The following is a 20752-nucleotide window of genomic DNA, read 5'->3' on the forward strand; positions in this document are numbered from 1 at the left end:
TCACTCAAGAGCTCGTTCGCATAATCTTGTGCCATTTCACTTTTTAGTGCTGAAAGTATACTTTTGTCTGTGGCTTCAGCCTTCCATGTGAAACTAAGAGCAGCATAGTACACCCAAAAACTCTGGGATGCTGTGTTATTCGCTTTTACTGCCATCTGAGGAAGCCTAGTATTTGTGACAAGGCCATCATCCTGTGGCAGTGAGAGCTCATAACAGTTTAGGCTGTCAGTCTTAGGATTTCCAAATCAACCTAGAGAAACTGCCCATGGTCTCAAACAATTAGGTCCTTCCTAGATTTTAAAACTTACCTAAGTAAGCCAGGCACAGTGTTGTGTGTCTTAAAATGCCAGTCCTGGGGAGGCTGGGGCAGATGGGTGGAGAGTTTGAACCAGCTGGGGCTCTGTAGTGAGTTGCAGCCAACCAAGAGTGCTTGGTGAGACCCCAGGAAAAGCACAGCAAATCACAAATATGTTCTTATGGTTACTTGCTTGATTTTTTTAAAAAAACTGAGATTATAAAAACAAAGGGAGGAATAGCTTTAAATTCAGCGTGGTAATTTTTCTAAAATACTCTTTCCTTCTGGGCATGTCCATCTCATTTTCCTGGAAGTGCCAAAAAGCAGCTGGGTCTAGCGCCTGTATCAACAGGTCCAGGTGTTTGTTAGAAAGGGAAAGGTGACGAGGTTACTGTGTCTGGCCTGATTACGGCACAGTGGACTTGCAGAGAGATGAGGTGTAAGTCTGGGTCTTTTCTAACCTTTGGAAAACAAACGAATTCACCCACACTGCTGATGGGCATCCCAACATCAGAGCTGAGAGTCAAGCCAGCAAGCACTTTGGAGGCAAAGTTGAGCGATGCCCTCATTGTAAAAGACAAGAAAGTTCAGCATGGAGTGAGTGGTTCAACCACTCATGTCTCCTGGGTCATTTCCCTGGCTGGGAACAAAATCACTGCAAGCCACGCACAGAGACTGTCATTGCTATCACTTTTGACCTGTGGGAATGCTTTCACGCTCCTCGTTCAAGCTGTTAACCTTTCATTCCCTGTTGTCCAAAGGAGAACAAAGTAATCACGAATCTCTAAATACTAAATCAGTGAGACCTGCTCATTATCACGGCTGATTAGGTGTCAAAGACAAGTGTGTTATAAAGGAGTGTGTGTGTGTGTGTGTGTGTAAGAGAGGGGGTGGCATGTGTAAAGACATTAAACAGACTCCTGAATGGAAAGGGGAGACAGCCTTTGGATTTGTCCTAACAAGGACTTGTGACATGGATTGCTTCCCCCAGCAGCTGTTCTACAACATGTGACCAGCTGTGCCTGGAAGTCTTTGACATTGTGGCCATTGCCTAGGAGTTTCTGAGAAAAGTTTACACTAGAGTTTTGGGCCAATGATGCACACAGAGGAAGCAGGTGGCTTAAAGTTCCCATCCTCTCTTTCCTCTTCATTCAGTGTCCTCCCTACCCACTTCCAAAGGTTCATCACGCCCCGCCCTCTAAACCATGGCTGAAGTCATTTTATTAGCAAGTCAAACTTAGGCCCAGCAGCTTATTACTTTCTTTGTACAATTAACACAGAGTAAGCTGCAGAAAATCAAATGCTCCCATATTTAATTAAGCGTTGGAAAGACTCGCTAAAATGTTGCACCTTGTCCCTGTGCCTGCTTGACAATGCCTTCGAGTAGATAGATGGTGGTGGATGGGTACTTCAAAGAAAAGGTTCTTTTCTGGCATTGCACATTTGTGTGTGTGTGTGTGTTCTGAGGCTGTGAATGTGGAGTGGGTGTGGGTGTTTCCTGCCCTTTCGGTAATTAAATGTTTTGCCAACGAATTACATCAATGAAATCTGAGAATGAGATACATATCCGGTGTTTCATGTGCTGTTGAATTTGTATTGCTAGCCTTAATCATTATCTTGGGCAAACACAACTTGCCTCTTTTCTTCCCTAATTGCTGAATGGTGCATATCTCCCCACACCCTTGTTGTTAAGCAAGCTCCCCTAGGAATGAACAGCGGCCGATTTTGTCTGTTCTTGGAGGTGGTTGGCTCCTTTGGGGGCTCCTCTGGCTCATGTTTAGACCTTACCTCGTCACTCAGTGGGTAGATTCAGAGGGAAGCGGTGTTCAAATGTGATCTTGAATGTCACCTTTTGTAATTTTTGTTTTGTGTCAAATGTATGTTTCAGGATTACTTCACAGACTTAATCACTAACGAGAGCATTAATTACTTCAAAATGTCTAAGAGAATGTATCCCCATAGGCCCATTATGATGGTGATCAGCCATGCAGCACCACACGGCCCTGAAGACTCTGCCCCACAGTTTTCAAAACTGTACCCCAATGCCTCCCAACACATGTGAGTACAAAATTAACAATGCACTCTGCCGAACTAGGCCCTTGCTTGTGCTCCCCAATTTATCCTCTTCTTTACCCTCTTTCTTTCCACTCTGTGTGGCCCCAAGGGACAAATGCCAGCTCTGCAGTGTCAGAATGTGAGAACTGAGGTATACTGCACAGAACAGGCAGAGGCGCCAACCAGTCTCGCAGTAAGCGAGTGCTGGCAGTTCTGATTGGGTAGCGCATTCCGGGGTCTGCCAGTAGCTAAATGAAGGGGCTCATATAAGGAAAAGAGCGGCAGTTTTCACCTAGAGTTCCTTTTGGTGGAATAAATGGTATTCTGGAGTATGACTTAATAGTACTAATAGGGTAGAACCATTTTGCTTTTCATAGCCGCAGTGCGGCCCCTGTCTGCTCTGGCTATAGAAACGGGGCTTTATTTTCTTTCCGGGGGAACACAGGAGCAGCTTGGCTGCAGATGTTCATTTAGGCTTGTGCAGAAGGCAACTAGAGTAGCTGGCCTGGGAGGCCCTTTCAGGTCGCAGCTTCTTTAAAATAACCTAATGCTTCATCTTGAGAGGAGGGAGTGGGGAGGCTCAGGGTAGGCCCTCAAGGCAAAGCGGAGGTGAGGGAGAGAGCTGCAGTGTGCTGATAATCCTCCTTGGCCAAGGGTGGAAAAGCCTAGGTGCCTTGGCAGTAAAGAGCACAGTTTCTCCCAACCCTCACGCTCAATATGCGGCCTTCCACACAAGGTAGCTCGTACCGGGTCTGCTGAAAGCACGCCCATTCAAAAGGCACCTTTATCACACACCTCAGAGTTTGGCCCATGATCTAGCTGTGCTTAAATACGGCCCCTGTCCATCTCCTCGAGTTTCTAAGATCCCAGACAGAAAGAACCTCAGGGAGATAGAAAAGGAACTACTTCTCTATGTATTCTATGTATATGGCCGGGTATTATGCATCCTGTATGGAAGCTTTAGTTTTATTCTTACTTAGTATCTTTCTGTAACTGTCCTTCCTGAGTCACTTGACCAAGACTAACAGGAAAGAGGTCAGAGTGACTTAGAACAGGAAGCAAAGCGGGTCACCTACTGAGTGTGCCCAGGAGAATGCAAAAACGATGAAGACATCCAACAACTGGTCTCCATGAGCTGCTGTGTTGAACTCAACTATATGGACAGAATCCTTCCCCTGTTACTGAGTCTGCCGATGGATTTATGAATGAATCCTAGTAGCAGGTGGCTCCGTGGTGTTGCTCAGCTACAGATTCAGTAAGCAGCCATTCAGTGGAGGAACAGATCTTTCGGGCTTCTTCAGTAACGCCTTGAAACTCACCTTTCCCCTCTTTTGAATCAGCACTCACTTGGTGTAGCTTCCTTTGTTGAATTAGCAGTAGCACCATCCTATCCTAAGATGACTTTCTACAGCCTTTGCAGAGAAGGGTTGATAAGATATGGCATTTCATGGTTCTTTAGAGGCCAGCCTGCCTTTGAAGCTTCAAGGCTAGGTCAGAAGCCTATATAAAAAACAGCCACACAAAAGGTTCTGACAGCTAGGTCAAGTTTACAGACAACACTTGCACATGGAGAGGAGTCCAGGTGGGGCTTGGGGGATGGGGTTCTCAGCAGTAGTTTGGAAGAGTGAATGTTGGGCTCTACACTGAAAATTATACTTCATAAGGTTATCATACAGCAGGAACAGGTTAAGGAATAACCAATAAAAACCCTTAAAAACGAATAAACTACGACAGGGGTTCAAATCCAGCTTGTGTTAATAAGATTTCACTGAAACACAACCATGTTTATTTGAGATCCACCAGCCAAGTAGAGCTGTGACATGGACTTAAAAGATTTATAGGAAATTCTCCCAGACCCAAGTTTCACAGGGAAGATGGGAAAGTGTTCAGATAGTCGTAGCACGAGTAGGGCCAGAGTGTCAAGCATAGAGCAGCAATCCCAGCACCATAGAGCATCAGGGGAAAGCATCAGTATCTTTTGGAGGAATTCAACAGGCATTCAGAGAGGACCAGGAAGGCCAGGGGGCATGTTTGCAAAAGACTCTATAGCCAGGAAGGTAGCTGAGTTCAGAGACAGAGTATAGCAGAGTCAAGGACACATGCAAGAGAATCTAAAACACTGGTTCTCGACCTGTGGGTCTCGACCCCTCCAGCCAATTTCTACTTCCAAAAATATTTAGATCACTGTTCATAACAGTAGCAAGATTGCAGTTATGGGGCTTCCTTTGTTGAATTAGGATTAGCACATCCTATCCTAATGAAAATAATTTTGCAATTGGGGGGCACCACAACACAAGGAACTGTAATGAAAAGTTGAAAGCGTTAGGAAGGTTGACAAACACTGCTCTAAGACATGGCCCAGGCCCTGAAGAACGGGGTCCAAATAAAGTAATAGACATAAAGCTTATAGGGAAATGATTGCAGAATATTGAGAACCTCAGTGAATTTGTACTTAAGTAGGATAATAAGAACCATGTGAGCTGTCTTTACATGAGAAAAGGCTGGGCTAGTCCTTTAAACTTTTAAGGAGCCAGCAGTGTCCTTCACATTGACCCAACAAAGCAAAACCTTTGCCTGGCAGAGGGAAGTATGCAGGCTTGTCTCCCTGTCCTCCTTAAGGCCACAGGCAGTGTCTTTAGCCCTACAGCCTCCAGGAATAACTGGGATTAAATATGGCACACTGATGTGATGTCAAAAACAAGACCAGAGAGGTCGCAGAGGTCACAGTTCCACATGAAGACATAGAAGCCACACTGCTCGTGATCATTCTCACTAATCTTTTCTATTAAGATCAGCCATCTACAAATGTCAATATGATTGGCCCACAAATAGTATAATTTCATGCTGTCTAACTTACGGTTTAAAAAGAGAAACAAGTGTTTCCTTGCCCTGTGGTGATGGAATAAGTCCTTTGAGAACTCACTGCAATGGACCTCTCACACCTGGCTGTTCTAAAAAGAACAGATCCAGACTGTCATATTTTTCTAGTTGTACATTTCTGCTCTGGACAGTTGCCAGGCAGCAGAACATTACCAATCAGAGGATATGAACATGTGTGCAGTCACTGAGTGATTCCACTTCTTTGCCACTAAGCCTTGGGTTTTGTGTGCCTAGCACACAGAGCGCATGCCTTGCCCCCAACAGGCCTTGAGTTCCTGGATGGATGGCTTGTTGCAAAGGTCTCCCTGGCTGCTGATAGAGAAAGGGAGGGAATGGGTGCGCAGGTTCAGAGTTCAGTCCTCCAACAAAAGGAGCGAGACAAATTGAAGACAAGCTGCAGATTGCAGTGTGTAGCGCTACTGAATGGCTGGCTTCCTTAGTGAAAACATTAGCAATGCAGTCAAGCAACGGGATGCAAGCAGTGAAGTGCTCTGCAGAAATACTTGGCAGGCCCTGTGGAAACTGCATGGAGCTGAAGACTTCTCTAGTGGGGGAAGCTAGTCATGTGGACAGTTTGCTTCAGGTCTTCCTAGGTGGCCAAACATCACCCAATCCCTTTCATCCAGCCCTGGGCTGTGGCTATCTGACCCTCTTACACTGGAGAGAGTGGATCAAGTTTCCATGGTATTTGCTTCTTTGACAAAGAGAGAGGCCCATTCAGTATCTGCACACTGGCTTTACAAACTGAAGGAAGAGGTTATGCCTCCCAGCTAAGAATAGGAACGGATTATCGCTCCCTTGTTCACATGGGGGTCCTGTTTAATCAGACAGTAGTTCAGCCAGTCTTGGCCTCCAAGAAATACAAGAAAGGCTCCAATACGGAAATCCACATAAAAGTCTTATCATGAAACCCTTCCCTATGGCAGAGACCCTACTAAACTTTCAGGAAATAAGTCTGGCCTCATACTCTCCACCCCGAGATAATGTGCCCCTGCCACCCATTGCACCCCATCAGCTCTAGGGGTTGATTTTTAATTGTTTTGTTTCAATAGTTGTTTCTTCCATACTTCATAGGGAGGTGGGGGAGGGAGACAGAGACAGATACAGATACAGAGACATAGAGACAGACTGAGACAAAGAGAAGGAGACACAAAGACTGGGACGGAGGAAGGAGGGAGGGGAGGGGAGAGAGCAAGCTGCTAATTGGAGCTGTAAAGAAGCACCCTCTCTTGGAGCTGAAGAAAGGCTTAGCATCCAAGAGGACCCAGCACCCATGTCAAGCAGCCTGTAACTCCAGCTCCAGGGCAGTTAACTTCCCATCTAGCCTCTGAAAGCACTGCACTCACATGTACATACCCTACATAAATATACGCACAGAATTTAAAAACAAATGAATAAACCTTTATAAAATGTCTTGGCCTGAAAAGAACTTGTATTCTCATCGCTTTCACCAAAAAAAAAAAAAAAAATCCATAAAAGTTATGCATCTGAAGATGAATTTTTAAATACTAAACAAGTTTCCAGTGTGAGCAGAACTGTTCCCTTTTTTATAAACCTACGCCGCTATTTCCACTTTAAGATGAACCCGGTGGACCTAAATTCCTGAACTTAGCTATGTGGTTCCAGAGGAACACAGTCACATGAAACAGCCTATGAATGGTGACCTAGCAGCTCTGCCCTAAGGCAGAGACAAAAAGCATCTCTCTTTAGCCTCTGGGAAAGGGAGCCTGGCTCTCATGTAGTTGTAAAATTAATTTCTGTTTTCCAAGTGAATAATGTTGACCTCACCAGCTAGCTGACATGAAAATAATTTTTCAGATATAGTACTAGAATTCTTCAAAAAATGTTTAAGAGTTCAAAGATCAACTAGCAATTCTCTTAATTCTATAATTTTTAATTAAATAAATAAATAGATATATAAATAAATAAAGTCCCAGTTGTTTGCTTTACTGAAAGCCTAAATGGCTTTGTTCAGGTGACATAAGTAGTTAAGGACAGATGCCACCTTTCCGTGTCCCAGCTGTCCTGCCCATTACACCAGACCATGTCTCACTTCATGTCCCAGCCACAATGAATATCAAAGTGGACCATACATATTTGCATAATTCCAGTAGGCATTTCCAGCATCATTAAACAATTCTCTTTTTAGTGTATTCCTATAATCAAGATCATTTGGTCTTACTCTGCGTTCGTTCAAATGTTATCTGCCTAAAGACATTTTGAAGTCAAGTGGGGCAGATCTCCATAAAGTCAATTATGGAAACTCCATTTTAATGAAATTGAAGATGACTTGACCTGGGAGAGTAGGTCTAGAGTCTCCAAGGTAAAGCTTTGCAAGTATGTAGGAAGATTGTAGAATGGGCTTGTGCTCACTATGCACCAAGACCTACCTCACCACTCAATGAACAACACTATCAGCGTCCTTTTTGTTGGTGTTTGCAACTAAAAAATAATGAAGAAAACAGATGTTCAACACATCAACAAAAGAAATATATTTTCACTGGAATGACAGCAAAGGTCATCAATATTCAAAAGGAACCACAAAGTTCATATTCACCAATATGAATTTAATATACAACACATGCATTTCTTGAAGCTATTTCTTGGCTACTAAGAATCATTCTATTATTTAAAAAAAAAAAAAAACTATCCACCAAAGAGGAAGGTGTTATTGTTGATTTTTTTTCAGAATCCTTTTTCCTGATTTTAGTCAAAAAGTAACTCAGGGAAAAAAGACTCAAACTGGGAAGAAAATTAGCATCCTATTGAAGACTGAACTTCACTGGGAGACCAGGTGTGTGCATGCGGTGCAGTCCTGAGCAAGACACCTACAAAAGCCAGACAGGGGAAAACAGCACACAGAGAAGCCTCAGGGGGGCAAATACAAAGCTTGCCTCCCAACGCAGGGACAGTCATGGGGAGCTGCAGATGTGGGGGACAAGCAGATCTGTCTGAACCCTGCACTTCACAGGCTGGAGTCGTTACCAAGCCCGAAAGAGCGCGATACCTCTGGGGTCATTTGTTGCCTTGTTTTGTATTGAAGGGACAGAAACTCAAAAGGCAATGATCTGATCCTTTGTCCTTTCAATTTTAAAGTGACAATCAGTGATGGCCACTTTCTGTGATACATCTAATGAGCCAGATGATGTATCTGCAGCATAAACTGATATTCAACAATTCCTCAGTAGAAAGGAAAATACTTTCAATTGAGCTGAAGGTTAAAGATGGGAGAATACCCTTTCCATTCAGAAAACAACTCACCTGTTCTGGGCAACGTTGGGGACCTCTGTGCCTGGGAGCTTGGGTCTGTGTGAGGACACAGAGGGAACAGTGGCCTAGAGCCGCTAGCCTGAGCACTTTGCAAAGAAGAGCGGGGTACCCAACAACTGAAGACAGTTTCCCAGTTGTAAGGAATGTTCTTTCAGTGAAGCTGTCCCTGAGACAGCTCCAGGCCCTCTTTGGGGAGACTGAAGTCAGGTCCTTATGCAAGCAAGCCTTAATTATCACTGGAGGACAGAAGGCTGCATCTTCAAGGAATTTGGCAGACCTCAGCAGGAGGCAACCACAGTCTTTGGCAAAAGATCACTTTTCAACAATGTTGTCAATTCCAGCAACCCGGACCTTCCACCTGCAGGTCTCTGAACAGCTGCTGTTCTTGGGAGGTGGGGGTAACAGCGGCTGTCTGTCTTCCTTTAAAAAGCAAATTTGTGCCCCCAGAGCCCTGATCCCCGCTGGGATCCCACCTGGAATGTCCTCTTCTAAGCTAGAGGTCATCTCCCATATTGAGAAAGTCAGAAAACTACAGGGGGAGGGTGGACAGCTTTGACAACAGGCCCTGAACTCTCCCTTTTAATATAAGCCAGATTTAACATATGTCATTTGGTAAATCCAGGAGTCCAATTTGAGGCTTGTAATTTGCTGCAAGTTTCCCGGCTCCTCAAAGTGAGGTGGGGCTGCGCCAATACATCAAGGTAACTGGTGGAAGATGTAATTTGCCCACGTGAGCCTGCATGTCGGTTGCCTATTGTAATTTTTATTTGCGTTGAGGTTTTGTGGTTTTAAAAAAAGTCAACTAGATTTATTTTTAAATTAAGCCGACCTAACTTCAAAGGCAGTGTGGGAAGGATGGGTATTATGCAGAAGCCCTGTGTAATCTCTTACAGCTGTATTCCCTTTGGGGCCACAATTGGTAAAAGACTAGGAGACCTTTCATGACCAATGTGCTGTCTTGCTCTGACCTCATACTCCTCCCCACAATTCCCCTACCCCGGGGCCCCAGTACATGGGTGCAAAACCTTTGCTTGGGGATTTTTGAGCTTCTCTGTCCTCAGCTTCTTAATCTAATCCTGTTTGTACCACGCATGCTGCATAGCCAGTGGGAAAGGCGGACTCTATCCCTTCTGCTGTACCCACTTATCACTGCAGCCTTTTCTAGAAAGGAGGAATCCTTTCAGGTCAAAAACTGGAACCACTTGGCTCCAGAATCATTTATCTGGTAGGCAGCAAACACTGATATTCAAAGTTTCTCTTTGACGTACTCTTTAAAAGGAAGAGGAAAAATGGGAAGGGGTGGTTCATTTGAAAAGAATGGCAGATGGTTCTCAAAGACTCCGTAGTTGAATGTTCCAGGACTGTTTTGACCTAGACATTCACATGAAGAGAATTTGCTTATTGAGTTGTGGACGTCCTAGAGGAACCCCCTGCACTCCACTCACACGTGTGCAAACTCAGGGTTGCTTTGTACTCTTCAGTTATCCCTTTAGTGGGAACTCATGTCTTCTACCAGGCACCATTTGTACCGTTGGCAATGGTGCTTCCAGAGCTTAACTGATGACCGTGAGCAAACCAGGTAGCAAAATGATGTCTGCTCCCACCTACCATTATTGACTATCTGAATGGATGCTCTGGCAGAAGAAAATGTGAAAATCAGGTGCCATCTCTGGCTCGGTGTGCATGGGAACATCCCCAGGCAGAGCCATGCAGTGTTGTATAGGGAGTTCCATATTACAGACTGGGTACTCAACGTCTCCTAAAATTACCTGTTTCAACAGGGCTGCTTCCAGGCTCACTGTCAGACTTTCTTTCCACAATCCTTCAACTGAAGAATTCTATCCTGCAAACAGGGACAGATAAACTGATTCCTCAACACAGCCGGTGGCTTGCTCTGGGAGACTGACACTCTCAGACAGAGGAAGCATCCCTTGTGCATTGCTTTGTTCATGTTAATGTATGTGCGCTGTGGGATTCAGGCTTGACTCTGCTATCTTTGTTCAACTATGTAACTTGCCTACCTGGCTTGGATTCCAAAGATGTAAAATGGGGACAATGAACCTTTAACCAAAAGAGCTGAGACAATCAAATTAGTTAGAACATATAAAATAATCTAGATACTACCTTACAGCAAATACTCCCTCTGTGAGCTGTTAATAGCTTGTGAAGAGAAGGCTTCAATGAATACCTAATAGTGTCTCCGTAACACAGGTCTCACCTCAGGAGCATGAGATGGTGTCATCTAATGGACATTAGGGAAGACTTGATGAGAAAGTAATCATTTTGAGTTTCCAGGGCTGTGTAGCTGATACCATTAATCTCTGCAAACCACTACACACACACACACTGTAGGTGTGAACGCACCTATTCCACAGCAAAACCCACTTCTCTATAGTTAACAGAACCCTTGTCCTCTAACCCTATTGATTTCTCTGAGGCAAGTACTTTCTTGGTAACTGTGTAAATGGCAGACTCAGCCTTGGTTATAATCCCAGAAAATACAACTGAATCCATGGTTTTAGCCTCCACCATGAACAAAGAACAAACCTCATGACAGCAGCGTGTAAGTGAACAATAAGGTTATCTTAAGAGAGTCAAGAGAAAGAACTATGTTGAGATGGTGGTCACCATCATCCCACTAATGTGCGGGTGGCTTTAACAGGGTAATTAGTAATAGACACTTCAGGAGCTGACATCACCCCAAGAACATTCCTTCTGCATTTCTGTGCTATCTGAAAATCTGAAATAACCATCTTTATCTTCATGTATCGCTTACACATTGTATTCATAGAACCCAAATGAACTTGAATTAATTCCATGTACAGTCTGAGTATTATCTGTGAGTGTACATGCCTACAGAGGGTGTGTACTGTTTGGAATGGTGAAGACGATAGTATCACAAACTCAAAGCGTTCTCAAGATGCTTAGGAGAAGAACACTTCAGCAGTGACTAAATTATCTTTCAGAAGTGATTATTTTACAATCTTTAACTTATAATGACTAAGTTTTCGGGGGGAAAAAAAGAAAGAAAAGGCTATATGATGACTACTTTCTGTGTGTTCTCAGAACGCCCAGCTATAACTATGCACCGAACATGGACAAACACTGGATCATGCAGTACACAGGGCCCATGTTGCCTATCCACATGGAATTCACCAACGTCCTCCAGCGCAAACGACTGCAGACTCTGATGTCAGTTGACGACTCTGTCGAGAGGGTAAGGCCATCCCCCAACTCAGAGGCGTGTTTTCATTGACTGTCCTCTCATAGACCTATTCCTGTCCACCCAGATACTGTCTCCTAATACTGTTAAGAGAGACAAGTGTGTTCAATGACATCCTCATTCCTGTCCCTTTATCCTGTTTCTAAAAGAGCCAGTGACAAAGGACAGAAAATTTAAAATATCACAATTCAGGGTCCATATCATCAAATGCTTTGGAAATCAAATTATGTCAGTAACTAGAGAGATACAACAAAATATGGAGTACTGGTGACTGTGGTAGACTAAAATGAAGGCCCCTACCTAATGCGAACAGCAGCAACTCTACTCCAGCTGATCTCTGCAGTATAAAATGAAAATCAAGTCCGACCTCAGCCTCTGGGTCCGCCCAGATGGGGTCTTCTTTACCCTTATGGTTAAGGGAAAGAGTAATGGTGATAACACTTGCTTTAATCATAGAATTTCAAATTGAAAAATCTACCGAGTTTGTTGGGAGAAGGAAGTGGATTCATGACTTGTTTTGTTGTCTGCCATTTTAGCAGACAGGAAACAAACCCTGTAAGCAGAATGTTCTAGATAAAGAAAAACAAATGCTGGATATTTCCCCCCAGGATCACATGCATTCCAAAACTGTGCATAATGTCTCTGTTTGCCAGCCTTCCTAAGGCAAGGCTTGACTTTTGAAAACTGCTGAGTTGGGCATGGTGATGTGTGCCTTTAATCTCAGCCCTTGGGAGGCAGAAGCAGGTGGAGCGCTGTGAGTTCAAGGCTGGCCTGGTCTACATAGGGAGTTTAAGCCAGCCAGGGCCTTTGGGGGAGGTTGTGACAGTGCTGTGGCCACCACCTTACACTTGCTGTGACTGCTCGTACTCTCTTGCAGCTGTACAACATGCTTGTGGAAAGTGGGGAGCTAGACAACACTTACATCATCTACACTGCGGACCACGGCTACCACATTGGACAGTTTGGGCTGGTCAAGGGGAAATCCATGCCCTACGACTTTGACATCCGTGTGCCTTTCTTCATTCGTGGTCCGAGCATAGAACCAGGGTCGATGTACGTATTTCTCTGTGGTGTGGAGCTGTCACAGCTCCTGTACTTGTAAGATCATGTAGGTTTTAATTCATCCAGAACTAAAACATAGAATGTGTGGGTTGGTGATTACTGCCACTGCCACCTCGTAACTAAACTATACCGCTGAAGAGAAAGAAATGATAACAGTAATAGCACCTGATTCCCTGAAACCGAGACTGTGTCCCCTTTGCCCTCAGTGTGTGGATAGGATGTTCTCTTGGAGAACACTATCCTGAATCAGAATCAGTTCTTATGAAGCCCAATGTTACATTCTTAGTTTTTAAGTTTTGAAAAGAAAATGGAGGGCTAGAATGCCTGATTTTCTTTTTTAAGATTTATTTATTTTATGTATATGAGTGCACTGTAGCTGTCTTCAGACACACCAGAAGAGGCCATCAGATTCCATTACAAATGGTTGTGAGCCACCGTGTGGTTGCTAGGAATTGAACAGAAAACCTCTGGAAGGGTAGTTAGTGCTTTTAACAGCTGAGCCATCTCTCCAGCCCCTGGAGAGACTGGAGCCTTAATCCAGTGCCTCTTGGCCACGCTTTTATATTAAGAGAAAAGAGACTTGAATGAGTTGTTCCTGTCCCTTTCTCCGCCGCAGGTCACCTCATCAGAGCCACAGGCGACCATGCCCTTTCTCTGCAATCTCAACTTCTTTTGTAGGAAACAAATAATGTGTGTAGAGAGCTGTGGAAATATCAGAAGACAGAATTGGGAATGAATTTCCAAACAGCATCCTCCACGGACTTAGGCAAAACCAAGAAGCCCAACAGGCAGAAAGAGGATGTGTCTGAGAATCCTCAATGCGGGAGGGGGCATCTCTGGCGCCCAGAGCCCAGGATTCTGAATCTCCTGACTAGGGTCTCACCTGCTGCTGTGCTGAGCTTATTCTGGGATGAGCTGATATGAGGAAGAAGTTTCTTTGAAGAAGGTCTTATGTCCATTCAGCTCACTAGAGGACAGGGGCTAATGGAATATATATTACATGGAAGCAGGCAAGAGATTATTTAAACACCAGAGAGAGAGGAAAGATGGGTTAGGATAGGGAAATCAGAAAAATAATATGAAAATGTTGTAATGAAACCCATTTCTTTGTATGCTAACTTAAAATTAATTTTAAAAATTCATTACAAACTGAGAATAGTTGTGTCTGTAGTTAGCTTTGTACATTGAAGGTCTTAGGCATAAGTCAAACTAAAAACTATAAAACTATAGATTCTTAGAATATTAACTTTACAGCTTTAGTGCAAGAGGAGTTTTGGAGTATCACATTTTAGAAAATATGCATCACACACACACATACACACACACACAATGAGGCTGGAAGGTTAAGAGCATTTTCTGCTCTTGTAGAAAAGCCCACTTCAGTTTCTAGTGCCCACATCAGATAGCTCATAACTGCCTATAATTTCAGCACCAGAGAATCAACACATCTGTACGTACCTTAAATGCACACACTCACATACAAACACACACTCCTACAAACACACACACACATTATTAAAAATAATAATGAAAATATTAAACACATCATTTGCCAATATACATCCTGCCTGGCTATGTGTTTGAGACACAGCAGTTAGAGGCATCTCTCCAGCCCTGACCCCCTTGAAAGCCAGCTGTGTTACTACTCTCTACCCCTCACCCCTCCCTAGAGCAGATGAGAGGGTAGGGAGGGAGGCTTGCAGGCCAATGAGCCATGACTGGGGGAAGGGGGGTAAAAAGCAGCTCTGTGGCCATTTGCTACCTGCTTTAGGTCTAACCTGGAACTATCTTTCTCCTTACAGAGTCCCACAGATTGTTCTGAACATTGACCTAGCTCCTACCATTCTGGATATTGCTGGTCTTGACTCTCCTTCTGATGTGGATGGCAAATCTGTCCTCAAACTTCTAGACCTGGAAAAGCCAGGTAACAGGTATGTCAACATGTCTTCTGTCAGCCAGCCCCCAAACTCCAGCCGGTGCCCACAGTCAGCCAGTACTGAAAACCACGGAGGTAAAATAAGTTTGCCCCATGAGGATTCCTGCAAGCTGAGCCTTTCTCGGCTGTTTATGAATTGCATGTTGATGGAGATGCAGCCATGGTCAGTGGGAAGTGGGAGGTATTTCTTTAAATAAACTGTTTGTACAAATCCATTTGGGAAAACATTCAGATGCTAATAGTAAATATTATTATTTTGCTTTCAGGTTTCGGACAAACAAGAAGGCCAAAATCTGGCGTGATACATTCCTAGTGGAAAGAGGGTAATTATTGGTTCCTGGGTGCTTCTGGGAGCCAGTCCTAGTGGGCAGCTCTTCCTGCTTTGTGTTTCTTTACACTTCATATTTTGGTTTAGTAAGCATGGTGATTTCACAGGCCCAGTTGTGAGTTTGATTTTATTATTTTATCTGATTTTATTTATTTATAAGTTGTGTGTGTGTGTGTGTGTGTGTGTGTGTGTGTGCGCGCGCGCGCGCTTCATATGTGCACATAGCACATATATGAAGATCAAAGGACAAGTTCCACGAGTCAGTTCTCTCCTTTTATCATAGGTTGTGGGGATCAAACTCACCATCAGTCATGCTTGGCAAGCGCTTTCATCCGCTGAGCCCTGGCCCTGGCCCTGATGTTTGAATCACTGTTTGCCTATTCATTGCCCGTCAACAATTATTGTTACTACAGTAGAACTATAAAGAGTATTGTCATAGATGGGAGTGGAGCCTGCCTCTCCAGGGTGTAGGATCCCTGTGGCACTTCTCAGCCTGAGCTCTTAGCAAGTCAACTGACTTTCTCAGCCATCCCTACCCTGCTTGCTTTTTCCTTATATTCTTTTCATACTATTAACTTACATACATGAATGGCATTGTGATTGTTTCCATGGTCACTTCATACCTGCTTTAGGATAGTCATTGCTTTGGTTTTCTCTTTGTGTAAATTGAGAGGGAGAGAGGCATTAATACATTTACTTATTTACCAAGAGAACTTGGAGGAGTATTTTGTTTTGATTTTGGTTTTACAAGACAAGGTTTCTCTGTTTAACCCTGGCTCTCGGGGAATTCCTTCTGTAGTCCAGGCTGTTCCTGAACTCACAGAGATCTGCCTGCCTCTGCCCCTGCCCCTGCCTCTATGCCTCACAAGGTGCTGAAATTAAAGATATGTGCCACTCCCGCCCAGCAAACCTTGACTATTTTAATCACTTTCCGGGAAGAGTGGTGGTTCCTCTGCTGACTTTCACATCTTCACCACACCCAGCCTGTGATACTCATAAGGACTCAGTCTGTGCTGGTCTCCTTCCGACAGCAGCAGAGTGTGTATATTGTGGTATGAAGGAGTGTAGACTTGCTGTGACAGAGAAGAAGGCTATGTGGGAATTGGGAAGGTAATCGGGTGGCTCTTCAGTAAGAAGCTTTCCTCTTTCTGTCAAAGGAAATTTTTACGAAAGAAGGAGGAATCTGGCAAGAATATCCAACAGTCAAATCACTTGCCCAAATATGAGAGGGTCAAGGAACTGTGCCAGCAAGCAAGATACCAGACAGCCTGTGAGCAGCCTGGGCAGGTGAGTGCAACAGACATTCTCTATGTCCTCCACTGACTTAAACAGTATTCAGGCATTTGTGTGCTCCTAAGGGTTCTGCGTGGTCGTGAGGGCAAACTTGACCCATCCAGCAGGTCCAGTTATTCGAGGGTCTCGAGGGGACCTTCTCCTAACAACCAAATGGGGGGGTAGAGAGAGACAAGAACCTTGTGCAATGAATGACACACGGAAGCAGTCTGAATAGCATCAAGGTCCCACTGTATTAGCAAGGCTCAAGGTTTAAATGCACAAGCAAAAGAGGAAGTACTTCTCAGCAGGAGGAATGGGGCATCGGAAATGCACCTCAGCAGGAAGGATGGGGCAGCAAAAAAAGAGGAAGTACTTCTCAGCAGGAGGGATGGGGCAGCAGAAATTTTTCTTTTGGCGACTACAGGAACTTGGTGGTATCAGGGTACATCTTGAGGTCAGGACATCCAGCGCTGATTTAGGGCTGGAACAATCTGTGGTTGTTCTCAGAGCGGTGTGTCGGTGGCCCACTTTTGACCCCCTTTTCTTCTGGGGGAGGGGGCGGGGAGAGGCACAATTCAGAGATCAGGACAATTGTGTTGTCTTAATAGCTCCCAACACAAACTCAGAGACATCTCTGTGCCAACAAATCTGTCTGTCTAAGAAGCCTTCATATTCTCGTCACTACCCAAGCTCCCTCTTGCTAACAAAGATGGTTCTCAGAGGGACAGCTATGCCAAAGGCACTGGCTCCATCAAAGTAGGTCATCGGGCTGTGTTCTAAAGAGCACTTACTGAAGAGCTGGGTGGCTGTTGAGCCTCTGAACAGTGAGCCACTCTTGGTGACATGATGTAACTTCCCATCCTAAGCAGAATCGAGAAGCCATCTAACCTACATGCATCGTGAGATCTATACCAGAGCTGAAAAAGAAAAACAGTCTGTATGTCCACTTCTAGCTCAAAAAGCTTTTGATATCAGCTGTAATTATGAAATCTAGGCTTGGCCCCCACATTAGCTGTTATCAGTAAGAATGGAAAACAGTATACAATGGATTAACACCCCACAAAAGAGAATTGGGCTGGGTGTGGTGCTATACACCTTTAATCTCATCACTCTGGAGACAGAAGTGAGTTCCAGGCCAGCCAGGGCTACATGGTGAGAACTTCTCTCAGAAAAACAAAAACACAAAGAAAGAGAAGGAGTGGGGGAAGGAGAAGAAAGACAGGTGGCCACAAACAATTTTAGTTGGAATCTGTGCCGACTAAAAGGAAATCTATATAGACTAAAGGAAAATTCCATGTCCCAGTGAAAAAGTAAAGAACAAAATCAATATGACATGGCAAAAAGAGGAAGAGAGAGAGAGAAAAGAAAAGAAGGAAGGAATAAATGGCAGAGCGCAGCTGCTAGTGGTCTTGGTTCACTGTGGAGGTTGTGTACACCTACTAACTGAAAACTGTGATGTTTCTAGTGTGTAGCCATGGAAATCCCCATCTTACATCAGGTGACTTGTTTCTTGGATTTCAGCAATTGCGTAATTACAAAACACAGACCAAGAGGCCGGAGGGAGGGCTCAGTAGTGAAGAGTGTATACTGTTCTTTCAGAGGACCCAAGTTCAGTTCCCAGCACCCGTGATGGGCAGCTCTTAGTGAATCTGACCCTCTGACCTCCTAAAACACTACACTCAGGTGTACACACCCACACACAGACTCATGCATGTGCAGATAATTAAAGATAACAAAAATTAAATTAAAAAACTAAAGTAATAACAATAACAGTAATAATAACTTACCTTGCCTTCCAAGCTAAGTTACCTTAGCTAAAGAAAGACTTTTGATCCTATGGGGAATTTTTCTATTACTAACTTGGGACTATCAGGGCTCATAGAGACTAACTGCCAACCCAAGAGCATGCATGAGATGGATCTAGACCCTCTACATATATGTAACAGTTGTGCGGCTGGGTCTTCATGTGGGACTCCTCAAGTGGGAGCAGGAGCTGTCGCTGACTCTGTTGCCTGCCCTTGGATCCCTTTCCCCTAACGGGGCTACCTTGTCTATCCTCAACAGAAAAAGATGCACCTAGTCTTACTGCAACTTGATATGCCAAAGCTGGTTGGTATCCATGGGAGGCCTCCCCTTTTCTGAGGAGAAGGGGAGGAATGGTAGAGGAAGGGGAAGCTGCAATCAGGATATAAACTAATTCAATAAAAAAACAAAAAGAACAAAACCAAACAACAAAAAATGAAACTTCTCTGACCCTTAGATATCCCTTAGATATCCAACATTATCTAAAGGTGTTACACTCGGGGAAACAGGCCACCTAGGTTATTATCTAGTGCCGAATTCATGTGCTCCTGTATAAAAGGTCCCCACATATGAAATGCAGACTTGTAACCAAAAACCTGCTCCCTTGCCTCTCTTGCCTCTCGCTTTCTCGTTTGTAGAGGTAAAGTATGAGAGGGTATGAAGGGAGGGTTGAAGGAGTAAAGTCGGACATGCAGCATTCTAGCCAGCCTTCACTTTGTGTTTCACAGAAAGCTTAGCCCATTCATCACATTTTAACTCAAAGTCTTTAAACATCTCTCATGGACACTCTTCATATTATTATGAAGAAACATGAGGATTCCAGAGAGTTTATAGAAGCTAGCCTCAATAGGCTAGTGCATTTTATTTGGGAGTTGGAAGCAGAAGGTACTGTTTAGTGTGCCCTCTGCCAATTGCTAACCTTGTTAGGATTTGAGCTCTCTAAGTGGTGCACAAGATGTCGATTTGGGAATAAGGCACGCTGATTACCTACCTTTCAGTCTACTATTCTAAAAATGTCTCCATATGGCTTGTACCCAAACCTCAATCTATGCCCTGGAGGGCAGATGGGGCATAGCACAATATTGCCATAAGTCTCACCCTTGCCCTGCACAGTAACTATATTAAAAACCTAATTCTGTTTATCCATAGTTTTCCAAACTTAATTTGCCCCCATAAAATATTTTTATGGCTGTCTCCCTAGAATGGTTTTCTGTTCCTTTCTTCCTATGCAGAAGAGTATGAATTTAGATTTCCTCAATTGCATATCTGAGGTCAGAGCTGACCTGTTTTAGAAACACCCCCAATTAATGGAACAAAGAATTGGGCTATGCCTCAATGGTGAGCTTTTTCCTGTAGAAATTCTTTACATTGGGCAGAAGCAGGCTCTAGAAGATAGGAAGTGAGGGGATGTCTGGCTGCCTCAAGCATTGTGGTCCCAGGGGTACCAGTGAGTAGTTACTGAGATCTCATGGTTCCTTGAGTATGGTCCCTGAGGCAGTAATCAGTCTCACCTAGGAGCTTGTCAAAAAGAAAACCCTCTGCCCTTGACCCTCTTATTAGGTCCCATGGGGTAGAGCCTAGCAGTCTGTGTGCAAGTCTTCCAGGGCCTTACTGATAGTGTGCTCAAACACTCTTAAGAATCTGAGAGTGTCGAAAAGTTTTAGAAGCTGAGATCAGCTCTGGTGTGGCCTTGTGGTTTATGGAAGCCTGATCCCCTCCCATTTTCCTTTCTACCTTGTTACACAGAAGATTGTCTTTTTTGGACACAGTACCACTGACTTCAAAGAAAAAGAAAAGAGGTCATGTTGCTTGGGACCTGAGTGACAACTCAGTTGTGAGTTCAGGCTACAGCTGACGTGCTTGGATCCATTCTTCTATTTTAAGGACTGAGTACTGAGCCAAAAGCTTCATACCTGCCAGGCACATGAGCTACCAACCGAGCTCTTTCTGCAGCCTTGACATGCACACGGGTGCCCTCCTCCTGCCAAGGCTAGCAGCCTGCATCCTCACGTCTGGCATTTTGTGGGGATACTGAGGTTGGGTAGTTACAGTACCCACTACTTCTGGGTTATGTCCTGAACAGTTTACATTCTCCCCCAGGCCTCAGGTCTGCTGTGTCTGTCTTGTGAAAAACAGTGTTTTTTTTTATACATAAGTGTGAGAGTGTCTGGGAGTGATTTCTTCAGGGTGTCACCATTATTCCAGGGACTCTCACCTGCTGTTTGAAGCAAACAGGGGATAGACCAGTTGGAGCTTCAGACACTTGGCATGCCTCCTTGACTATGCACAGAACCACCAGCAGGGATTAATTATGACAACATGGACATATGTGTTTGCATTGCTTACATGTTTCTGCATTAGTCCAAGACAAAGTGTGAATTCCCACCACCCTCTCGGCTATCAAGTCTACCCTAAGCACATTTGTATGCCCACATACTCCTACCTCGTAAACACATGCACAATCCTGTGCAAAATCTGAAGGTGACATTCACCGGGAAGAGTTCTGAAAACTATCAATGTACCCACTTCCCATTTCTGATTCTTTTGTTTGTTTAGAGTTTCTTTTGTTTTGTTTGCTTCTGTTTGTTCCACAGGACAAGGTTAACTCAGGCTAACCTGTCCTCT

At 44.2% G+C, this 20752-nt stretch overlaps 1 protein-coding gene across 1 annotated transcript in view; it reads left to right on the top strand.

The window, feature by feature from the left end:
• Sulf1 (sulfatase 1) overlaps nucleotides 1-20752 on the top strand; it is a 165647-nt gene that overhangs the window by 110494 nt on the left and 34401 nt on the right. The window contains exons 7-12 of the mRNA XM_085835667.1: nucleotides 2184-2353; nucleotides 11567-11717; nucleotides 12601-12776; nucleotides 14588-14716; nucleotides 14988-15044; nucleotides 16207-16336. Of these exons, the coding sequence (XP_085691793.1) occupies nucleotides 2184-2353; nucleotides 11567-11717; nucleotides 12601-12776; nucleotides 14588-14716; nucleotides 14988-15044; nucleotides 16207-16336 (813 nt within the window). The remainder of the gene's footprint in view (nucleotides 1-2183; nucleotides 2354-11566; nucleotides 11718-12600; nucleotides 12777-14587; nucleotides 14717-14987; nucleotides 15045-16206; nucleotides 16337-20752) is intronic.

Source organism: Mus caroli, unplaced genomic scaffold (genome assembly GCF_978045245.1).
Source record: "Mus caroli unplaced genomic scaffold, Mus_caroli_1 scaffold_1, whole genome shotgun sequence".
Lineage (NCBI taxonomy): Eukaryota > Metazoa > Chordata > Mammalia > Rodentia > Muridae > Mus > Mus caroli.